This window comes from Mustela nivalis (genome assembly GCF_964662115.1).
Source record: "Mustela nivalis genome assembly, chromosome: 13".
Lineage (NCBI taxonomy): Eukaryota > Metazoa > Chordata > Mammalia > Carnivora > Mustelidae > Mustela > Mustela nivalis.
In genome coordinates, this window is record NC_139032.1 from 90,437,974 (window position 1) to 90,458,413 (window position 20,440).

At 64.5% G+C, this 20,440-nt stretch overlaps 1 protein-coding gene across 3 annotated transcripts; it reads left to right on the forward strand.

The window, feature by feature from the left end:
- The first annotated feature begins 531 nt into the window (after positions 1 to 531).
- SNAPC4 (small nuclear RNA activating complex polypeptide 4) lies at positions 532 to 20,193 on the forward strand. Of its 3 annotated transcripts, none has more exons than XM_082696075.1 (25): positions 532 to 618; positions 1,260 to 1,398; positions 2,120 to 2,166; positions 3,086 to 3,253; positions 3,402 to 3,527; positions 4,047 to 4,125; positions 4,484 to 4,565; positions 5,330 to 5,434; positions 5,520 to 5,592; positions 5,940 to 6,104; positions 8,648 to 8,795; positions 8,955 to 9,061; positions 9,208 to 9,302; positions 10,869 to 10,963; positions 11,888 to 11,967; positions 12,282 to 12,764; positions 13,638 to 13,721; positions 13,857 to 14,097; positions 14,499 to 14,569; positions 15,032 to 15,142; positions 15,823 to 15,847; positions 16,388 to 18,048; positions 18,686 to 18,797; positions 18,990 to 19,107; positions 19,993 to 20,193. In XM_082696075.1, the coding sequence occupies exons 2-24, from the start codon at positions 1,269 to 1,271 to the stop codon at positions 19,034 to 19,036; spliced, it is 4,335 nt and encodes a 1,444-aa protein (XP_082552201.1). In that variant the 5' UTR covers positions 532 to 618; positions 1,260 to 1,268; the 3' UTR covers positions 19,037 to 19,107; positions 19,993 to 20,193. The 3 variants fall into 3 exon arrangements, with proteins under 3 accessions (XP_082552201.1, XP_082552203.1, XP_082552202.1); XM_082696076.1 differs by having other exon boundaries at positions 547 to 639; XM_082696077.1 differs by lacking the exon at positions 18,686 to 18,797.
- The last annotated feature ends 247 nt before the right edge of the window (positions 20,194 to 20,440 follow it).

Here is a 20,440-nt window from a genome sequence, read left to right on the forward strand (position 1 = left end):
GACCCTGCTCCGTCCACCAGGGGAAGGCGCACTCCCGGTTTCCAGCGGACCGGGTTGAGCCCCGGAGACGCCCCTCAGACGGGGGGGGGGGGGGGGGAGGGTGGTGCCCCTGCCCTGCCCCCGCCCCCGCCCTGCACACGCCCCCAGGAGGAGCCACTGCACGCGGGCCGCGCCGAGCTCGGGTCGCCCCCCGACGGCCTAGAGGTCCGCGCGGGGCCCCGGGGTTGGGGTGGGTGCTGAGGCGGGCTCCGGCTCCGGCCGCCGCGGTGCGGAGCACTTGTCCGCTTGGCTCGCCGGAGCGAACAACTGACCCAGATAGAATTAGCACAGGCGGAGACCAGCGGGGTCCGGCGACGCGGAGGTCACTGCTAGGGGAAGAGGGGGCGGTCCAGTCCCGCCCACCGTCCCCGCCCACCGTCCCCGCCCACCTTCCCCGCCCCGGGCCGGCGCTCCGCAGTCCCAAGGGCGGCCGCGCGGGGGCAGCACTTCCCGGCCCCGGCCCAGCGTGCCCCGCGCTGTGGCCGCGGGGCGGGACTTCCGGTCTCGCGGTCGCCGGAAGTGTGGGGGGCGGCGGCGCCGCGGAGGGCTAGGTCGGGGGTGCGAACGGCGGGGACGGCGGTGAGGCCGGCGGGGACGGCGGTGAGGCCGGCGGGGCCGTCGCCGGGGAGGGGCCCGGGCGGGGCGGGAGGCGCGAAGCCGGGACCGCTGCCGCGCCGCGGCGGAGGCGGCCGCTGCGCTCACGGCCGGTCGGGCTCCCAGGCCCCCGGCTCCTGGGTCGGGCCGCGCTCGTGAAGCCGCGGGACCCTTTTCCCTGCCGGCCCCCCGCACGGGCGCTGCTTCAGGGAGCAGGTCCCGCGGGCGTCCTGTGGGTGCGGGAGCCCCGCCGCGTGTCCCCGGGGCCGGCCGTGCCTGTGCTGCGCGCCGGGGCCTCGCTCGTGTGCCCTGGTGACCCGGCGTCCGGAGCCTGCCGTGTCGGCCCCGGTGCCCGTGCGGCCGTGGGAAGACGGGCTCTGCGGCCCTGCCGGTGTCCGCGCCCCTGCCGCCCGCCGGTCACAGCCTCTGAGCGGGCCGGCCGCGTCCACATGGCCTCAGCGCCTGGGGAGCCGGCAGCGGGTGCTTGTGGGGTTTGGGGGCGTCCAGCCGCGGTCCAGGCCCCTCCCCCACACCGGACTGCCTGCTCTGGCCGGTTTCTGTTGTCCCCCCACGGCTGGCATGTGCGAAGGGCGCGTCTCTGAAGTCCTGGGGCCTGTGCCTGGCAGGTTGAGGTCATGGATGTGAACGCGGAAAGAGAGAAGATAGCGAAGGAGATTGCAGAGCTCGAGCGGATCCTGGACCCCAGCTCCTCGGGCCCCGGAGTGGGCATCTCCGCATCCGGCCTGGGCTTGGATTCCGATGCAGGTGAGCTCTCACGGCCGCAGCTGGAGCCGTCCGGCCCCTCCAGGCCAGTGCAGTGCTCGACCACGCTGACCTCGGCCTTTACTCCCCGAGGCGGCCCTTAGCGCTTGTCCTCAGAGGGCCGGGAGTGAGCGCGTTGTCCGGTGAGGACGGCCAGCTGTCCTCCTCAGTGGTCAGAAGGTTGCAGAGCTCAGCTTGTCAGTGGCCATCGTGCCGGGCAGCTGAGAGCCACCCCCACGTGCTGTCCTCGGTGCTTCCCTGGGCCCAGGGGCCCCTCGCACAGCTCTGATTGGGAACCTGCTCATGGGGTCAGAGTCTAGGAGAAACTGGGCCTTCAGGCCTCTCCGCAGCCTCGGGGGCAGCTCTGAGGCTGTTCCGCAGAGTTTCCAACTCCTCCAAGCCCTCAGCCCTGCCCCTGCCCCCAACTAACTCCAGCACCCCTAGGACGGTGCTGGCTCCTGCAAGGGCTCCCTGCGTGGTCCTGGTGCATCTGCCCTCTCTGGGCTGACCCTGCCCTCGGTTCGGGGCCCGTCTTGCCTATTGGTGAATAGCGCTCAGCTGCTGGCTGCTGGGGATGCAGGTGCACTTCTGTCCCGAGGCCCTTCAGCCCTTCCGCTGCCGGTGGCCATCAGGAAGCGACCCTGTGTTGCACCTGCGGGTCGTTTCTGTGGTGGCTGTGGGCTCCCGTCGCCATCCCCTGCACAGTGTGTTTGTGTTCCCACAGATTCGCTGACAGACGAAGACTCGGAGGCTGCGGGATCCCCAGGCTCGGTAACTACTGGCCTGAGCTGGCTGTGGTGCCCACCGAGGCAGACGCCACCCATGCCAGTGCACCCAGGACCAAGGGGGGGTTGCTCAGAGCACGTTTCAGGTTTTCCGTGTCTTTGTTATTGCCGGTGATGTGTCCCCAAGTATTGGTCACCAAAATTGAAATTGCTCCAGGATGACCTTCGTCTGAGGCTCGGCATTCACGTCTCCTGGCTCTGCCGAGCTTCCTGGTGCGTGTGAGCGTGGGCGTGGAGCCACACGTGGAAGGTTTCCGGCGTGCTTGCCGCCCGGATCCGGCCCCGTGGTTGCTTGTCTGTGCCCCAGTTTCCAGCGTGCAGTCACAGCGCAGTCACAGCGCAAGTCAGTCCTAGACGGTGCTCAGCACGTAGACCCTGAGTCCGGCCGGTTTTTAGTGCTACTTGTGTTTATTTTAGGATCGCACGTAAAGTCGTCAGAGAGTTTTTATAGTTTGTTGCGTGTTCTTTCACGAAGGCAGTAGGTGCAGAATTAATTTCCGTTTTTAACAGCAGGATAGTGCCCCTGACGTAGATTTACTGTAGTTCCTCGCCCGAAGGGCCTGCTGGCCATCCTCACACGTGTTGTCTGTCCCCTGGTGGTGATAAGGGCACATGAGCCTATTCTGAGCCTTGAGTGCTATGGAAACGTCTGTTGTGGAAAAAGGATGGTAAAGAGGTTCCTCGTACGTTCCCACCCGAGACGTATTCCCAGATGTTTCTTTCCTGTCTGAACTTATGGAATGGGCACGCGCTGGACACAGTCCCACATCGGGGGGTCTCCTACTGGTCCTGGGACCAGAGCATGAGCTTAGATTCTCGTTGCGCTGCCCTGGGTCGCGGGCTGGGGAGTCGGGGGTGGCGGCTGTGTGCCTCCTTCCTCAGCAGCAGTTTCCTCCCGTAACCAGGAAGAGGAGCGGTGGGGTGAGGCCAGCAACGGTGAGGATGACCCCAAGGACAAGACCCTCCCCGAAGACCCAGAGACCTGCCTGCAGTTGAACATGGTCTACCAGGAGGTCATCCAGGAGAGGCTGGCGGAGGTCAGCCTCCTGCTGGCCCAGAACCGGGAGCAGCAGGTAGGACAGGTCCAGGCCCTAAGAACGCCCCTGGCCAGACACCCCAGAACCAGGGCTTTGAGCTCTGCTCCCTGACTGCCCAGGTCCCCTCATCCGCAAAGGGAGTCGCTGCTGCCTGACCCCAGAGGGCCCCTTGTATCTGCCTCAGGAGGAGATCCTGTGTGACCTGGCAGGGTCCAAAGGGCCCAAGGCGAAGGATGGCAAGAGCCTGCCCCCAAGTCTGTACATAGGGCACTTCATGAAGCCCTACTTCAAGGACAGGGTGACCGGAGTGGTGAGTGGCGGGGGCCCTGCTCTCATCAAGGAGGTGGGGGTGGGCAGCAGGCTGTGTGGGAAGGAGCTCTCATCTCCACACCTGTGGGTGTTGGCAATTCCTGGGACTGTCCAGAATGATACTCTCCGCTCTCCTTAAACTCTTTTCGGTTGCCGGCGGTGCAAGGGTCTCCGGCCCTGGAGCGTGGCCTGCTAACCTCAGCTTCACAGATCATCCCCGGGGATATTTCCGTAAGAGGTGGCACCATGGGCAGGGCAGCTTGGACGAGTTGTGCCGGCCTGGTAGCGAGGTCCTGTGGAGCCGCCGAGCCCACCCCACACGCCTCTCGGCCCCCAGCCACTCCCCAGGGAGCAGCTCTGGGCCCAGGCGTCCGGTGTCGGGCCTCCCACGTGGCCGAGCTGCTCGAGGAGGCCAAGGGAAAGGCTCCGGAGTCCTAGTGGGGCCCAGAGCAGCGCGCTCGGCCCGTAAGGTGAGCGTACCTGGGTCCTGGCCACGACCTGACAGTGCTTTATCGGGCAGGGGCCTCCTGCCAACGAAGAGACTCGGGAGAAGGCCGCCCAGGGCATCAAGGCTTTCGAGGAGCTCCTGGTGACTAAATGTACGTGCCTCTGTTGGGTCTCAGCGCCACAGCCCTGTCTCTCCTCAGACGCCCTCTTGCCGTTCTGTGAACTCCTTCGCGCCCTGACCCCTGGGACTGGCCCCTCAAAGCCCCTGCCTGGCTCATGCTATGTGGGGACCCCCTTTCCTACAGCTCACCGTCAGGTCTCCCTTTCTGAAAGCCCAGCCCCAGGGGCCAGCTGTGAGCTCGGGTCAAGGCGTCCAGCTCACTGGGCAGAGGGCCCCCTGCCCGCAGCCGGCCCCCCCGCCAGCCCTGCGGTCCTGGCCTGGTTGTGTGCCCACCACATCCTCGCATCAGGGTAGGGGAAGGCGCTGCTGACGTCGTCGTGTCTCGTCAGGGAAGAACTGGGAAAAGGCCTTGCTCCGAAGGTCGGTGGTCAGCGACCGCCTGCAGCGCCTGCTTCAGCCCAAGTTACTGAAGTAAGTCTGAGCACAGCTGCGGCCGCCAGCCTCCCCGGTGACTGGGGGCAGTCCGGGCTGGGTGCTTGGTGACAGCTACTCCGTGTGGCCACGTCCCTCCGCTCGAGCAGGAGAGGCGCTGATCCCTGGGACTTTCCCCCAAAGAGGCATCTGTGTTTGAGGTCGGGTGTGCAAGAACCAGGCAGGCCCAGTCGTGCAGTCGTGCTGCTGGGGCATTTTCTCTGGTCTGAACGCGGATCGTTCATGAGATGGTCTTTTTACGTTGTGCTGGTGTGACACCATGTGACCATGTCACATGCACCTGTGGCTGGGCCAGGGGTCCCAGGGGCTGCCTCTGGTGTCATGGCTTGATGTGTGGGTCAGGATTTGTTTTCAGGGATGGTTTCCTCCTCCCTGGCCTCCAGAAGGGGCGACCACAGGCTTAAGTAGGCTTTGGCTTGTCGCCAGGCTGCCCGCAGTACACCTCCCTGCATACTGAGCCCAAGGCGGGCAGCTGGGACTCTGGCCAGTAGTCATTACTGTCTGTGCCTGATGCGAGCATGGTGACAGCCAGGAGAGGGAGCGTCGCTGCTGCCCGTGGGCAGTTTCCTGCTTGAGGTCGGAGCCAGGCTTTGGCATCCGCTCCCTGACACATGGCTTTATCCTGTGCAGGACACGCGTGCTGGGGTCCTCAGGGAAGCCACGCTGGCCCCAGCACGCCCACCCCTACCCCCCAGAGTGCGGCCGTGATGTGGGTGACTCTGGTGTGTCTGCCTGCCCCGTAGGCTTGAGTACTTGCACCAGAAACGGAGTAGGGTGACAAGCGAGGCAGAGCGGCAGGTCCTGGAGAAGCAGAGCAAGGAGGCAGAGAGGGAGGTCCAGGAGATCCGGTGAGCTGCGCCTTCCAGGGAGGGAGTGGCCTGGGAGAGGTGCGGACGGCCTGGCATGACCCTGGCAGCCTGTCCCTTCCGCCAGGCAACTCCCAGAGGAGACCTTGCTGGGGAACAGGCTGGACGGCCACGACTGGGAGAAGATTTCCAATGTCAACGTGAGTGGGGGCAGCACTGGGCTGGCGGCTCACGGCCGCCCTGGCAGCTGAGGGCAGGGGCTGGGATCGGCAAGGTCAGGTTCAGGCAGTCAGGCTGTGTCCCCGGTGGCCGCACCTGCCGCGAGACATCTGGGCAACCGCATGTTGGGCCCGCCCCACTGGGGTGTGCTGCCTTTTCTGAGGCGGACGAGTGGGAAGGTTCAGGCTTTATGCTTGGAGCCGAACCCCCACTTCTGGCTATGTGAGTCCTGGCAAACTGGACGGGGATCCCACTTCTTCCCGGGGGCCCAGCCGCCAGCTGTCCGTGAGCGATGGCCCCTACAGGTTGGGTTTCTCTGCCGGTGCAGTTCGAGGGTGGCCGCAGTGCGGAGGAGATCCGGAAATTCTGGCAGAACTGGGAGCATCCGAGCATCAACAAGCAGGAGTGGAGCGGGCAGGAGGTGGACCAGCTGAAGGCCATCGCAGCCCAGCATGGCCACCTGCAGTGGCAGAAGATCGCCAAGGAGCTGGGGGTGAGGACTGGAGGGGCCTCGGGTGCAGGTCGGGGAGGCTGGGCAGGTTTGGGGTTGCCACGGGCCACGGGTCACAGCCCAGTGCTGGGAGCCTGCAGATTTCTTCATCCTGCCGCCCTTGAGGGTGTGGCTGGCAGAGAGGACAGCCTCTCCACCGCTCTCTGGGCTGAGTCTCTGGAAGCTTACGGTTCCTCAGCCTCCGGTCTCCGAGTGCTCACCTGCCCTCCACCTCCCTCCCAAGGCCTGTCTCTGGCTTCCTTCTGGAGCCTGCCTCGTTTCTATCCAGCTCAGGAGTTGGTTCTGATGGGTTCTGAGAGGAGCACTTTTCCCAGTTTTCTCTGGGCTCTTGTGCTGTTTCTAAGGTGAGGACCAAGGGCTTCACTTGGCCTGTTTGCGCCGTGCAGGTGTTGGAGGCTCGCTGTGCTGAGAACGGCTCTCTGTGGCTCTCGCCGCCTCTGTGGGCCTTAGCATAGGGAGGTGCTTCTCTTGTACATGCTCAGGCATCTCCGGAATCCTTCAGGTGGTGCCCTGGTTTGAGTTTCAGCGGCGTGGCCTGGGAGGCTGAGGAGTGCAGCCCCGTTTTTGAGCTGATCGCTGCTGCGGACAGGCAGCGCGATCACCGCGAACTGAGCTAAACTGAACTGAAGCCAGAGACCAGTGTAGACCCCGAGGGTGGCAGATGGCCTGTCTGTCCTGCTGAGCTCGGTCCGTAGAGCTGCTCGGTCAGAGCGCCATGCCGGCATCAGAAAGGCACGGTCCGTCCCCCCACCCCCGACCCCCACCGTCTGCTGGCCACGCTCCGCACACAGAGCCGCTGAGGAAGCTGGCGCATGCGCACTTAGGCTGTGTACTCTCAGTAAGTCAGGCTTAAAGTCGTTTTTAGTCTTTTTTAGTTTCTGGGGTTTTATTTAGTGCGTTGGTTGAGAACCGTGTTGGTTCGCAGTAAACCGAGAGGCAGGCACAGGGCCTCCCCGTCCGTCCGTCGCCCCCGCCATCGGCGCCCCAGCCAGAACGGCGCTTCCGTGTAACCCGGGATGGGCCTGTGCTGTTGCGCCGGCGCCTGAAGCCGACCATGGCGGGCAGGGCTGTCCTGCGGGCTGGGTGCCCTGTGTGGGCGTGGGCAGGGCATGGGGACACGCTTCTGCGGGGTGGCCTCACACACTCGGGTGCCCTGCCGGCCTCTCCTGGGATGGTCTGGAGCCGGGTCCTGCCGCGTGCAGCCCATCCGGACAGCCCCGTCCTCTTGGGAACAGGTGCCTCCGGGCCCTCTCCCAGTCTGGCCGCTCGTGCTACTGTAGCGCTAATAACATGCTGTTTTCTGGGTGGACATCACTTTGTCCCTCCACCTGCTAAGGGCGTCTTGGTCACGCTTGGGATCCGGTGGCTGGGAAGCTGCTGTTGAGGTCTGTGTGCAGGCGTTTGTGGAGATGTGAGTGTTCAGCTGCTCCGGGTAAACGCCAAGGAGCTGTCGCATCCTGAGGACGTCTGGTTCTGTCCTCCACAGTGGCCGCCCCATGCCGTGACCCCCAGCCACAAACGAGGGTCCTGCTGCCTTGTGTCCCTGGCATGTGGCGGCATCCAGGCTCCAGACATGGCCGTCCTCACAGGCGCGTGGCAGCGTCACATTCGCGTCTGCGTCTGTGTTGCTGAACATATGACACTTTCGTTCTCGCCTGCATGTCATTGCTGGCTTGGTGCCCGTGGAGACTTTTGGTTTATTTTTCATTGTTTTCTGATGAGTTTTAAAGACCGTCCTGTGCGTTTGGAATCACAGGCTTCCACGGGTTTTTCTCTCTGCGCCTCGTCTTCTCGCTGCCCTGATCTTGTCTTCCGCGGCCAGCAGGACTCTGTCCTCGCAACGGCCCGCTGCCCTGGTCTTTCCGGGACCGCGCTCTTGGCATCGTGTCCTAAAAGGTATCCCCACACCCAAACCTCGTGAGTCTGCAGGCTGCACGTGTCCAGCTGTATGTGTTCTCTGCGCCCCGAGGGTTTTCTTTAGGAGAAAAGAGTTCAAATCGAAGCACTGGTTTTCCCGTCAGGGCACGAGTGAGGGGACAGGCTTGGGCCCCACGTCTGCTGTGGACGCCGGCGGCTCACGAGCCGGGCGGGCGCGCATGTGGGGGCCAGGCTGCAGTCCTCCCCAGAGCTCTCCTAGGACGGTGTCCCCCCCGCCCCGACGTGCAGGCACCGCTCAGCCGCCCTCGATGGAGGCTTCAGGGAGGCTGGTCGGTGCCCAGCTTAGGGCAGCAGCGCGGCCCCCGTGGCGTCAGAGGCACGTGTTCTGCGGGAGGCTCCACCCCCAGCTGCGGAACAGGGCGTTTCCCTGAGGAGCCCAGTGTCGCTTTGAGGTCACGTGGATGCAGCGTCACGGGCTTTCAGGACGCGCTGTGTGTCTGTGAGCGCACAGACTGAGTGCTTCGTGGCCTTCTGGCCTCAGGCCCTCCGCTGTCCCCACGGGGTCTGGCGGGAGCAGCTTGCTCACTGCTCTGAGAAGGGTGCGTGCCAGTGACGCCCACTCTGCTTTGCTCTGGGGCCTCGGGAAGACCAACCGCAGCGCCTTCCAGTGCCTGCAGCAGTACCAGAAGCACAACAAGGCCCTGAAGCGCAAGGAGTGGACGCACGAGGAGGACCGCCTGCTCGCCCAGCTCGTTCGGGAGATGCGCGTCGGCAGCCACATCCCCTACCGGAGGAGTGAGTGCCTGCCTGGGCCCCTGCTGCGGCTCGCAGGGCACCCCCCCAACCCGAGGCCCCGCCTGGGCAGAGGCAGCACGGTCACGACCAGCTGGTGGGGCCGGAGGGGGACGTCCAGGGTCACCCACCCTCTACACCGCGGGTCCCATCTGTCCCCAGTTGTCTACTACATGGAAGGGAGGGACTCCATGCAGCTCATCTATCGGTGGACCAAGAGCCTGGACCCCAGCCTGAAGAAGGGGTTCTGGGCCCCCGAGGAAGACGCGGTAAGTGGACGGCTGCAGACCCCAAGGGGAGCCGTCCCCCGGGATGGGAGCCTAGCGCCCGCCGTCCCTGCCAAAACAGACTGACACAGCCTGGGGAGCTCGCGGTGGCCTGCAGAGGCTCACGTGTTTGCCATCCTGTCCTGCAGAAGCTGCTTCAAGCAGTTGCGAAGTACGGGCAGCAGGACTGGTTTAAAATCCGGGAAGAGGTGCCAGGTAGGAGCGATGCCCAGTGCCGAGACCGGTGAGTTGGACCTCTCTGGGGAGGGAGGCCTTGCTGGGGTCACTTCCGGGGAGGCCAAGAGGGTGGGCGAGCCGTCTGTGGCCCCGGATGGTCTGTTGGTGGAGGCTGGGGTGGTCGTGAGAGCCCTGCATACCCGGGGTGGCTGGTCGGGAAGCAGGATCCCTGTTTTTTCGAACCAGGCTTTTGTACAGGCACAAGCCACAGTGGCCCGGGGACGTTACCCTGAGCCTGTGGCTAAAGTCCGTTTTCCAGATCCCTGACTGCAAGGTCTCTGGAAGGCCACCTGGGCAATCTCCTTTCCTCAGCCTGGCTTTTTGTAACAGTTCCTAATGACAGAGTCCACGGGTCGTATGACATGTTCCCGCGAGGGGTATGGTCCGGGGATCACTGTCGTCGGTGAGCTGTGCGGCTGTCACCCCAGGCACCTTCAGAGCGTGTGACTGGCCCCAGGGAAATGCTGTTTCCTCAACAAACAGTTGAGGGCTCAAGCCGGGCCTTTTCCGGAGAACATAGGAGACCGGGCTCGCCGGCCTCAGTCGCTGTGGAAACACCAGGGCGGCAGCGATCTGGCACCTTGTGCGCCTCGGGACGGGCGCTTTAAGAGTGCGCCAGGGGGTGGGTGTAGATGAGAGCACGAAGCCGCACCCACGGAGGACAGCGTGAGCTTCCTCGGGAGCTGGCTGAGCCGCCGCACGCACCTGCCCGCGTGCAGTCAGAGCTGCGCCGCTCATAGCAGCCACACGCGGGAACAGGGTGTCTGTCCGCGGGGGAGCAGGTCAACAACAAAAGTCGCTCTCACGCCGGACGGACGGTAGGGTACCTCTCAGCCTTAACGATGCAACCCAGGGCGGGCTCCTGGTTGGTGCAGTCAGTGGAATGTGCGACTCTTGATCTCGGGGCCGTGGGTTTGAGCCCCATGTTGGGTGTAGCGAAGTTTAAAAAGATCCGTGGACGACAAAGGCCTGACGCTCCCCCTGCGGGCGCACCTTGACGACGGGAGCCCGCACACGAGCATCTGTGTGGACGGGCGTGCTGGTCACTCCTGGGTGCGCCTGCGAGTGGGGCTTCCGGGACACAGAGGGCTGCCCTGGTCTCCCACAGCGGTGCACCCACGGGAGGCCCTGGGAGCTCAGCACCCCCGGCAGCTCCAGCCGGCGCAGGGTGGCAGGTGGTGTCTCGGTGGCTTCTGTCGGTAGCCCCTGGCGTTGAGCATTGGTGCGTGGACCGGCCCTTTGCATGTCTACTCTGGAGAAACACCCATTTATACTGTGCCGCCCGGTCACGAACCATGTTGTCCGTGTGTGGTGGCTTTGTGTGCACGGATACGTGCTCGGCTGCAAGTCCCTCATCCGGAGCCGCGTCGCCGTGGCTTGCCCAATGGCGTCCTGTAGACACGCTGAAAAGGTTGTTGACGGAATTCAGTTCATCTGAATTTTCTCTTTAGTCATGAGCTTTTGGTGCCGGGTCCCAGAGCCCTTGCCAACAAGGGGACAGCCGTGGGAGCGGGGACAGCTGCAGGAGGGCATTGTGGCACCCAAAATATCCCCGTGTCGTTGCTGCCCCCAGGTATGTGCGGCGGCTGCAGGCTGGCTTGAAGAAGGGCCGGTGGGCCGCCAGCGAGGAGGGGAAGCTGCTCGAGCTGATCGACAAGCACGGCGTCGGTGAGTCCTGGGCCTGCTGCCCGGGGCCCCCGGGAGCGCGGCTGGTGGCGACGCCAGCCCCTCCGGTCCCAGCATCTCCCCAGCTTGGGGCAGCGGCTCTTCCCCCTTGTGCGCTGACGCGTGGTCGGAAGGGAAGGTTCGGGAGCGCCTTGGCTCCACTCCTCCCCTGGAGACGGCTGCTCCCGGCCGCACACGCCTGCCCGACCCACTCTGGGCCCGTTTCTGGGGCAGCTTCATAAAGCTGAGGCATTCGATGTGAGCTCCCGGGTCCCGCTGTTTCCCGCTTTACAACGTAGCATTGTAGTCATCCGTTGTGAACCTTCTGTCTTCACGCGTCCTGTGCCTTCCCGCTGTTGTCGACAGCACGTTCTATCTTCCTGAGGAAGACCCCAGAACGGCCTCAGCTGCCCAACCGCTGACGCGCATTTCCATGTTTTCTCGTTTCGGCTCCAGAGCCGGCCTGAGTCTGCTCGCTGTGTGCGGTGTTTCCTAAGAACAGACCCGAGGTGTGGGTTTGCCGGGTTCGGGCACACGCGGAATGCTGACTGTGGCCCGGCGCCCCACTGCTCTAAAAACAAGGCACCGGTCTTCTCCCGCCTGCACTGTCGGGAAGAGAATAATTTGCAGTGTTTGGTGTAGACGCCGGGGTGTGGCAGACAGGCAGGGGCCGTCTTCACATAAATGCAGTTGGGTTCTTCCCTCTCGTCGTGCGTCCCCTAGACTCTTTCTAAAGGCCTCGCTGTGCGCTGCGGTTCGGAAACTGCTCTCCCGTGGGGGGCCGTGCGCGGCGGGCGTTCATTCTCCGGGAATGCGATGCAGGCCATGTACAGAGGCGGCACGCGTGCGAGAAGAGCCTCTCACTCAGGCCGTGAGCTTGTCGTCAAAGACTGTGGGAAGCAACTTCCACGTTGTTGTGCTTTATAGGTCACTGGGCAAGGATAGCGTCTGAGCTGCCCCACCGGACGGGCTCCCAGTGTCTGAGCAAGTGGAAGATCATGGTCAGGGTGCGTCTCTACCAAAGTCCGTCCAAAAGCCCCATCACCTGTGGGGCCAACATCACTGCCGAGCGGGGAGTGGAAGAGGGACATCTGGTTTCTGGTCCTGGTGTCTCTTCTTCCCGGAAGCTGAGGGCAGAGAGCCCTGGCCTCTCCTGATAGCTGCTGTCCCCTCAAGGCAGTCAGGGGCCAGGGGGCCTGTACTCCCAGTGCACCATGTCCCAGCCTGCTTGGGCTCTCCCCAAAGGGCTAGCCTGCCTGCTGGTTGCCCCTGGTCCGTGAGCCCTGGGCAGCCGAGACCTCCAAGTAGCCTTTCCCCACAGAAGAAGCAGAGTCGGGGGAGGAGGAGACGGAGGCCCCTTCGCAGCGTGCGGTGGAGCTCCAGCAGTGGGGACAGCAGCAGCGGGGACAGCGGTGGCGAGGGCGGAGGCAGCGGCAGCAGCAGCAGCAGCAGGGACAGTGAGGACTCGGAGCCAGAGGAAGCCCCGGAGGCCCGGGCAGGTGACCAGGAGCTCCCATCGGCTCAGCACACCGTGCCGGACATGGACCTATGGGTGCCTGCCAGGCAGAGCACCAGTGAGCCATGTGGAGGGGGAGCCCAAGGCTGGCCAGGACGCCGTGCTGCCTCCCCCCACCCTCCCAGGAGCTCCAGCGAGGCTCAGGAGAGCAGCAGAGCCAGTCGCCCCACTGAGGAGGCGGGCCAGGCAGACACTCCCTCCGGGACCCACAGCACCAGCACGAGAGGCATCGGGTGCCCAGACTCAGCGGACACTGACGTCTCAAACTCAGAGGAGCCAGCACACAAGGTAGGCCATGGGCCCTGGTGCTGCATCCCACTTGCTGCTCTGGGGTCGTGAAGCTGGAGCCGAGGCACTGCGGGCCGGTCTGACCTCACATCGGTGGACTTCCTGGGTGCGGCAGAGCAGATACCCGTCCCGGCTTGATAGAGTACTCGCTTCTGGCTGTCTCAGGAGAGTCATGTCCAGAGCAGCCGCCTCTGTTTCCCCATGGGTTTGCTTTACAAGCCGAGCAGGGGAGCTGCTGAGGGTACTGCCTGGTGGGCCCACGGACTTGGAGCCGTTTCTGATCCATACATCCCTGAGCAGCGGTGGGGTAGGGGGCAGCAAACTGGGGGTGTCCTCCTGGCTTGCAAAAGGCCAGACACCTCCCCCATGCAGGGTCCCAGTGTCCACTTGCATGGGCCCACCTTGTCCGGCCCCGTGTATGCCCGTCCGGTCGGTGTCTGCCGTGTCGGAGCCCTGGCCGCCTTCCTGGCTCCAGCTGCGCGCAGGGTTGCGGCGAGCAGGCCGTGTATGCTGGGAGAGGTCAGAGACTCCCCTCAGTGGCACCTGAGGGGACGGCAGGATGTCCGGGCGTCTGGACAGAGTGTATGCACCAGTCCCCGCTGTGCGTGGCTTCTCTGCCACATTTGTGACCGTTAGGCTCCTGTGGTGCCATCGGCAAGGGGCGCCAGCTGGAGGAGCAGGGACCTCTGCCAGTGCTGGCTGCAGCCAAGCCCGCCAGGCACGTGGGTGCCAGGCCCTTGGGACCCACTGAGGCCACCTCGCTTCAGGACAGTTCCCACCACTCTGCGCTGGGATCTGGGTGCGGGGGTGTGCACGCTGCCCTGCGGGCCTTGTGCTCCCCACGGGCCCCACCTCACGCCATCTGTCCCTCAGAGCGGGAGTCGTCTGCTGAAGGTGCCGCTGGAGACCGTGCTGCAGGTGCTGAGGACCAACACAGCCCGCCGGCGCCAGACGCTGGTAGGGGCTGGCCCCCACCGCCACTGCCCTGGCGGCCCAGGGCTCCTCCCCAGTCCAGGGAGAAGGGGGTGTGGCATGGGCAGTCTGGGAGCCAAGCCTGGCCGGGAAGCCCAGGTGCCTTTCTTCCTTACTCAGGAGAAACTGAGGCAGCCGTGCCTGCTCAGCTCATCCCTGGGGACCAGCGCCAGTGACGGTGTGGCCGGGCCCCGTGTACGGCAGCTGTGGCACAGGACAATTGGGAGCAGGCGGCGGTGGCGGGGACATGCCCTACAGAGGAGGCTCCTTGAGCGTCAACTTCTGATGGCCGTGAGCCCATGGGTGGGTGACGTCGTCCTGCCCTGCTTCCCCCGGAGGCCTGCCACCGTACACACCCGAGGTACTGCCCCTGGGCTCCACTGAGAGCCTCCTGTGGAGCCCGGGAGTGGGGAGACCCCGGGCAGATGGAGGGTCACTCTGCTGGGACAGGGAGGTGCATAGGGAGGTCCCCTTGGAGGGCTGATTGGGTTTTGTCTCCAACCTGACTAGCCCAGGGGAGATGGTCTGGGATTGACCAGCATTCAGGCCTTAGCTAGGGTCTTCTCAGGGCTCAGGTGCACAGTGCCTGCGTGCAGGTTTCTGGAAAGCTGTCTGGGGGGCTCCGAAGGCCAGTCAAGGTCAGCCTTCTCTCCGGGCTCCTGCCCTTCCTTCTGGCTGGGCGTGGTGGCAGATGGATGTAGGGTTCTCTGGGGCCCGAGAAGAGGGGCCTTGCTATCAACACACACACGCTCACTTCCTCAGCCGATGGCATCCGGAAGCAGCTGGAGGAAGCCCGGCTGGCTAGCACCCCTGCGTTCACCCTCTTTATCCAGGTGAGGAGTCCCGTAAGGCAGAACCTGCCTTGGGTGAAGCTGGGCCCACTTCTTGAGGTCTAATTCTCTGAAGGTTCAGAGCCTTGAAAGGGTCTTTCAGTGGCCTGTGATGCTTGGCAGGCTGGTCCCTGTGGAAGGGGCAGCCCTGTCCCTACCACCATCAGTTAAACTCCTTGAGAAGGGACGGGGTGCTGGGAAGTGTGTAAATGGAAGCTTGGGGGACGCACACCCCAGCCCGGTGGGGGCTCTTCTCCGATGCCCCCAGGCCCTGAGGCCAGGCAGGGCCTGAGCAAAGGCGTCGTGGTCTTCAGGGCCTGTGCCAGCCTCCGGACCTCCCCCGAGTAGTGGTCAGAGCAGGCTCAAGTTCGGTTGCAGACGCCCTTATCATCTCAGTCCCGGACAGGGAAGGGGGGTGGGCTCTTGTCCGGCCTGTGCCATGTGCACATCACACGCGTCCCTCAGTTGCTCCAGATCGATACTGCTGGCTGCATGGAGGTCGTTCGGGAGAGGAAGGCCCAGACTCCTGCCCTGCTCCAGACTGGCGCTCGGGACCCAGTGCCTGGGCTGCTGCAGGTGAGGAGCAGGGGTGAGCACCGGGCACAGGCTCACCTGGCCTGTGTCACCCCTTCCCCTTCCCAACACCAGGAAGTAAGGGACAGGACATGTTCTCGGGTTCCCTAGAGGCGGGGCCAGTCCCTGAGAGCAGCCCTGCTGGCTCTTGGCCCCCTTGTGCCAGCCCTCCTAGGAGGTGTCTCCCTGTCTGCCTGGGGTCCTGAGGGCTTCACGACACGTCCACAGGGGCAGAACCAGCGCTGGTACTGCATCGGCCCTGCGTGGAGGCTTCCGAGCCCTTGGGCATCTACTGCTCTGGGCATCGGCCCTGCTGGGGTGGGATGCCGGGCATGGGGTCTGTCAGCGAGAGAGGCCGTGTACCTGGGTCGTCACAACTGAAGGGAATGACAGAGTGACCGGGTTGGCCCTTTGGAGCCTCATCCAGGCCCCAGAGCCCCCGAGTTCTGCCTGGAGAGCCAGGCCCCTGCTTCTCCCTCAGACCACACAGCCCTGACCCCACCATGATGAGCTCACCCAGTGGTTCCTGTAAGAGGATGTGGGGAGGGAGGGAGGCAGGCCTTGGTGCCCGGGGCCCCCACTCCCCCTCCCACTGCAGGTGAGGGCAGGAGGAGGGTCTTGCTGTGGGTGGAGAAGTGGGCCTGGGCCTGGGACTTCCCGAAGCGCTGGCTCTTGTGTTTCAGATGTCACCGTCACAGGACGCCGCAGGTATCGTCTGTCGCCGCTCTTGTTTTCAGCACCTAGCCTAGTGGGAAGGGGCGTTGTGTCTCGGGCTCTGAGCAGCACAGCCATGGCCTCGGTGACAGGTCTTGTCCGAGTCCCACGGTGGGGACAGTAGCATGCCTGCCAGGAGTGGGCAAGGCAGCTGCTCAGGCTCCGACCTTCCCTGCACATAAGCCAGCCCTGGGTGTTCGGGCCGCCGCCGGCCTCCACACACCAGCAGCATCATGCAAGGGTCTGGGGCCCAGGGAGACCCTGCGAGGCGGGTGGTGGTGCCCAGCAGTCGTGTTGGAGATACTGAAGGCCAGCACCCGTGTGCAGTACAAGCTGGCCAGTGCCCAGCAAGCCCTACTGCCCTGGCCACGGCAGGAGCTCTGGGAGGTCTGGGAACGTGCAGATGAGATTCTAAGGCTCTTGCTCTGGGCCCCCAGCAGCCGCCCACCCTCCCTGCGGGCCCTCCGCTGGGACATCTGGGAGGCCTGTGCACAGTCCACTCACGTGGAGGTCACCTGCACGTGTCTCCTGCAGGCCGCGGCCTCCGGAACCTGCCAGCGCAGGAAGCTGCAAGGCAGAGCACCAGCCAAAAAGGGAGCAGGGGGTTGCGGCCCTGCCGAGCTGAGTCCGGTCCGCAGGCGCCCCTGCCAGCTCTGTGCGGCCCCCGCCCCAAGCCCAAGACTGTCTCCGAGCTGCTGCGGGAGAAGCGGCTTCGAGAGGCCCGGGCCAGGAAGGCCGCCGTAGGCACCGTGGCGCTCCCGCCACAGCTGCTGCTCTCACCACTCGTGCTCCAGCCCTGTCTCCCAGAGGCGACCCCTAACCCCGCGGCCTCGGGCCCGGCTGCCACAGATCCTGCAGCCACGGGACTGAGTGCGTCAGCGGAGGACAAGCAGCCCTCCTCCCTGCCCGTCGGGGCCCGCGGCCTGGCCTCCACAGAGGCTGCTCCTGCGGCCTGCAGAGCTCCGGTTCCCAGCCAGGTCCTGGTGAGCGGCCATCAGGGCGGCCTGGGACAGTCTCAGGCCCCCGCCGCATCCCGGAAGCAGGGCCTGCCGGAGGTTCCACTCTTCCTCCCTGCCAGCCCCAGCCCCGTTCAGCTGCCCATCCAGCCCCTCGGCCTGACGCCAGCTCTGGCCACGCACAAGGGCGGGCCACATGTGGCAGCCAGCACCTCTCTGCCTGTCACCTGGGTGCTCACAGCCCAGGGACTGCTCCCAGTGCCAGCCGTGGTGGGCCTTCCTGGGCCAGCAGGGACCTCTGACCCCAAAGGACTGTCAGTGCCTCTGCTGCCCACGCTGCCTGGGATGCAGGCAGGCCAGGGCCCCAGGCCCCCTGGGCAGAGCCACCCTGGGCAGCCCCCAGCCAACGTGGACACAGGCTCAGATCCTCCCTCTAGGACAGACCTCGCGACCCTTCCAAAGTTCTGCCAATCCCAAAGTTCTGTGGAAGTGGGCAGTGATGGGTCCCATGCCCGTGGGGGATCGTCCTTCCCTGGAGAGGCCCAAGCGGCCAGGGAAATCGCCGAGCCCAGGATACCCTCTCAGACCAGGACAGCTGACCGCCCTGAAGCCAGACACCCCTCGTGCAGCCGGCTACCTCTGCAAGCGGGCACTGGCCCTGGGAGTCGCCCAGGAGGGACACCAGGGTCCCCAGGGCCAGGGGGACTCACAGGGCCTCTGGGCCTGGAAAGGCTACCCTCACCCCGGCCTGGGGCTGAGAGGGGTACCCTGGACCTGGACCTCCTGTCCCAGGAGAGTGAGGCAGCCGTGCGGGAGTGGCTGAGGGGACAGCAGGGGGTGTGTGTGCCCCCACTAGGGACCAGGCTGCCCTACCAGCCCCCTGCCTTGTACAGCCTCCGGGCCTTGTCGGGACTCCTGCTCCACAAGAAGGCCTTGGAGCGGAAAGCCACCTCCCTCACGTCCAGTGGGGCAGCTGGAGCCCTGCAGGCGTCACTGGGACAGGTGCACCGGCAGCTCCAGGACAGCCCGGCCTACCTGCTGCTGAAGGCCCGCTTCCTGGCCACTTTCACCCTCCCCGCACTCCTGGCCACCCTGTCTCCACACGGCGTCCCCACCACCCTGTCCGTGGCCACGAGGGCTGAGCCCGAGAGTGAGAGTGACCTGGAGGAGCTGGAGCTCAGAGATGGCTGCTCCGCAGGAGGTCCTCGGGCCGGGCCGGCGGCCTCTCTCCGCCCTCAGGTAGGTGGCCGTGGGCACAGAGGGCCCCCCCGCCCCGCCACCAGCGGCAGCGCCAGCACCCAGTCGGGAGTCCTGGCCCGTGGGTTGCTGAGGAGGAGGAAGCAGACTCCAGGTCTGCACAGTCTGTGGACGAGGCCCTGAGGCCAGTGTGGAAAACAGGAAGGAAGCTCTCTAGCCCCTCGGCTCCTCTTGGGGCCCCACCACATAGCCTCACCAGAGGGAGTGGGTTATTTTGGGTCCCGGCACCCCATGTGCACACAGACCCTCCACTGGGGCACCAGCTATGCAGAGGTGGCTCTGCGTGTCTGGGAACACTGAGATCCTTCCAGCTGCCAGCTCTGGCACTGTGTACCCCAGAAGAGCTTTCTGAGCCATGGAGGCAAACTGCTTTCCTTCTTCCCTGGCAAAAAGCCTGACAAACACGGGAAGTGGTGGCCCTGGGGCTCCTGGCAAGGTGTCCTCTGGCCCTGTTCCTGGGGCCAGCAGGGGAGCTACATCTCTCACTGTGTGCCACGTCAGGGAGGCTGTGGGGTCTCCTGCCGCTAGGACTCAACCTTTGTGCTGTCAGGACAGCAGAGGGAGGGTTGGGGCTGGGGCTATGGGAGGGAGAGCTTCCTGTCCCTTGTCCTGCCTGCAGGCTCTCCACTGGCAGTCACCTGTGTTCCTCGGCGCTGCCCTGCTGGCCTGGCTGGGAGAACCAGGACATGGGACGCTGGCTCTGGCGTCACCAAGGGAATTGGAGTCCCCAGGTGGGGATGCCCGGGGAGGGGACATGTCTACACTTCTGTGGCTTCCATTCATCCACAAGCCACCCTATCTCCACAGGGACAGGTCTGGGGAGCCGTGTGTCCCTGGTGCTGCAGTGTCAGGACACAGCTTCCTCCCTGGCATGTTCTGCTGGGGAGTCACTCTTGACCTTCTCTGCCTGGGTTCTGTTATAGGAAGCCCCAGACCCTGGGCAGGGCTCTTCCTGCCTAGACAGTTTTGACAACCTTGATGTGCTGAGAACTCGGCATGCCTGGCATGCCCGGAAGAGGAGGCGGCTGGTGTGAGCGCAGGGTAAGCGCGGGCCTTCCTTGTGGCCATGCTCTGGGCGTGTGGGAGCCAATAGCTGTCCAGGTGCAGAGTAGGCTGGCCCTTTGGAGCTCCTATCAAGTGTGATGATCTTAGGTTGGGTGTGGGTATATACAGGGCTCTGGGATCTTGGAGGCCCTGGGGTGGGCCATCTAACCTCCCTTTGCCACTGGGTTCCACGCCTCCAACTGTGGTGCTTCCTGCTTGCTAGCATGCGTGTGCCTCAGGGCCTTTGCACTGCTGTGCTGTTTGTCTTTCTTCTCTGTCTGTAAGGCTTTTCCCTTATTTCAATCATGTCTCTTCTGGTCAGTGGTCAGCTGCTCAGAGATGCTACCCGTGGCTTTTTTGAGGTAGCGCCACAGTCCCGGCACCCGTCTGTGTTGCTGGCACTCTCCTCTCTACACTTGATGTGTTTTATAAGTGTCAGCTGTGGCATGAATGTGCGCCCATGCAGGCAGTAACGTGGTTGGTGCTGCTGGGGCCTCAGTGTGCGGATGGCAGGCTCCAACCTGGCACTCAGCACAGATAAGTTGAGTTTATGGGCTGGAGATCCCGTGGAGGGAAGGCCGTCCAGGTCCACAGGTTCCCAGAGGTAGGAGTCGGCTCCTCTGAGCACGGTGGGGGCTGTGCCTGGAGAGGTCCTAGGTCTGGGACTAGGGCAGATGGGTCCACAGAGGGGATGCTGGCAGTGGGGGATGGGATGTCCCGTGAGAAGCCCACCTAGGCTCCCGGGCCCGCCCTCAGCAGGGTCCCTGCATGGACTGCAGGTGGGCAGCCAGCCTGGTTCTGTGAGGCACGGTGCCTGCCTGTGCTTCTCGCCCTACAGTGCCATCTGGGGGTCCCCACCATCCAGGCTTCTCTGTGTTCCAGGATGCAGGAGCTGTGCTGGACCCTCGTGAGCCTACCCACCCAGAGAGCCCCGCACCGACGCTTCGGAGAAACAGCCAAAGCAGCTGGAGGCTGGGGAGGCTCCACCAGCGGGGACCATGTGACCACAGGGGTTGGCTGGCCCTCGAGCACAAATTAGGATGTTTGAAGGAATAAAGGAATAGCTAATGTTTTTTATTAAAAGGCAAGCCCTAGGCTCTTGTGATGTCCTGAGAGAATGGGCGTGTGCAGAGGATTGGAGTCTCCTCCAGCCATGTCCGGAGCTGGCTGGCTGGGCCCTGAGTCTGAGGAGCCCCTTGAACCCCAGGCCTCAGTGTTGGGGGGGGGGCTTTCCACAAGACACTCTTGTGCCTTGGACCGAGGGACCTGCCACAAGTTCCCAGGTGGCCGCTGGTCTTGGTGCGGCCACGGGGCCTAGAGCGGACCCACC

What these genes read in the sequence shown, in the direction of transcription:
- SNAPC4 (XM_082696075.1), top strand. Translation starts at nt 1,269, where the DNA reads ATGGATGTGAACGCGGAAAGAGAGAAGATAGCGAAGGAGATTGCAGAG. An exon ending in CTGCGGGATCCCCAGGCTCG is followed by an intron (nt 2,167 to 3,085) that starts GTAACTACTGGC and finishes TCCCGTAACCAG; the next exon opens with GAAGAGGAGCGGTGGGGTGA. An exon ending in AGGACAGGGTGACCGGAGTG is followed by an intron (nt 3,528 to 4,046) that starts GTGAGTGGCGGG and finishes TTTATCGGGCAG; the next exon opens with GGGCCTCCTGCCAACGAAGA.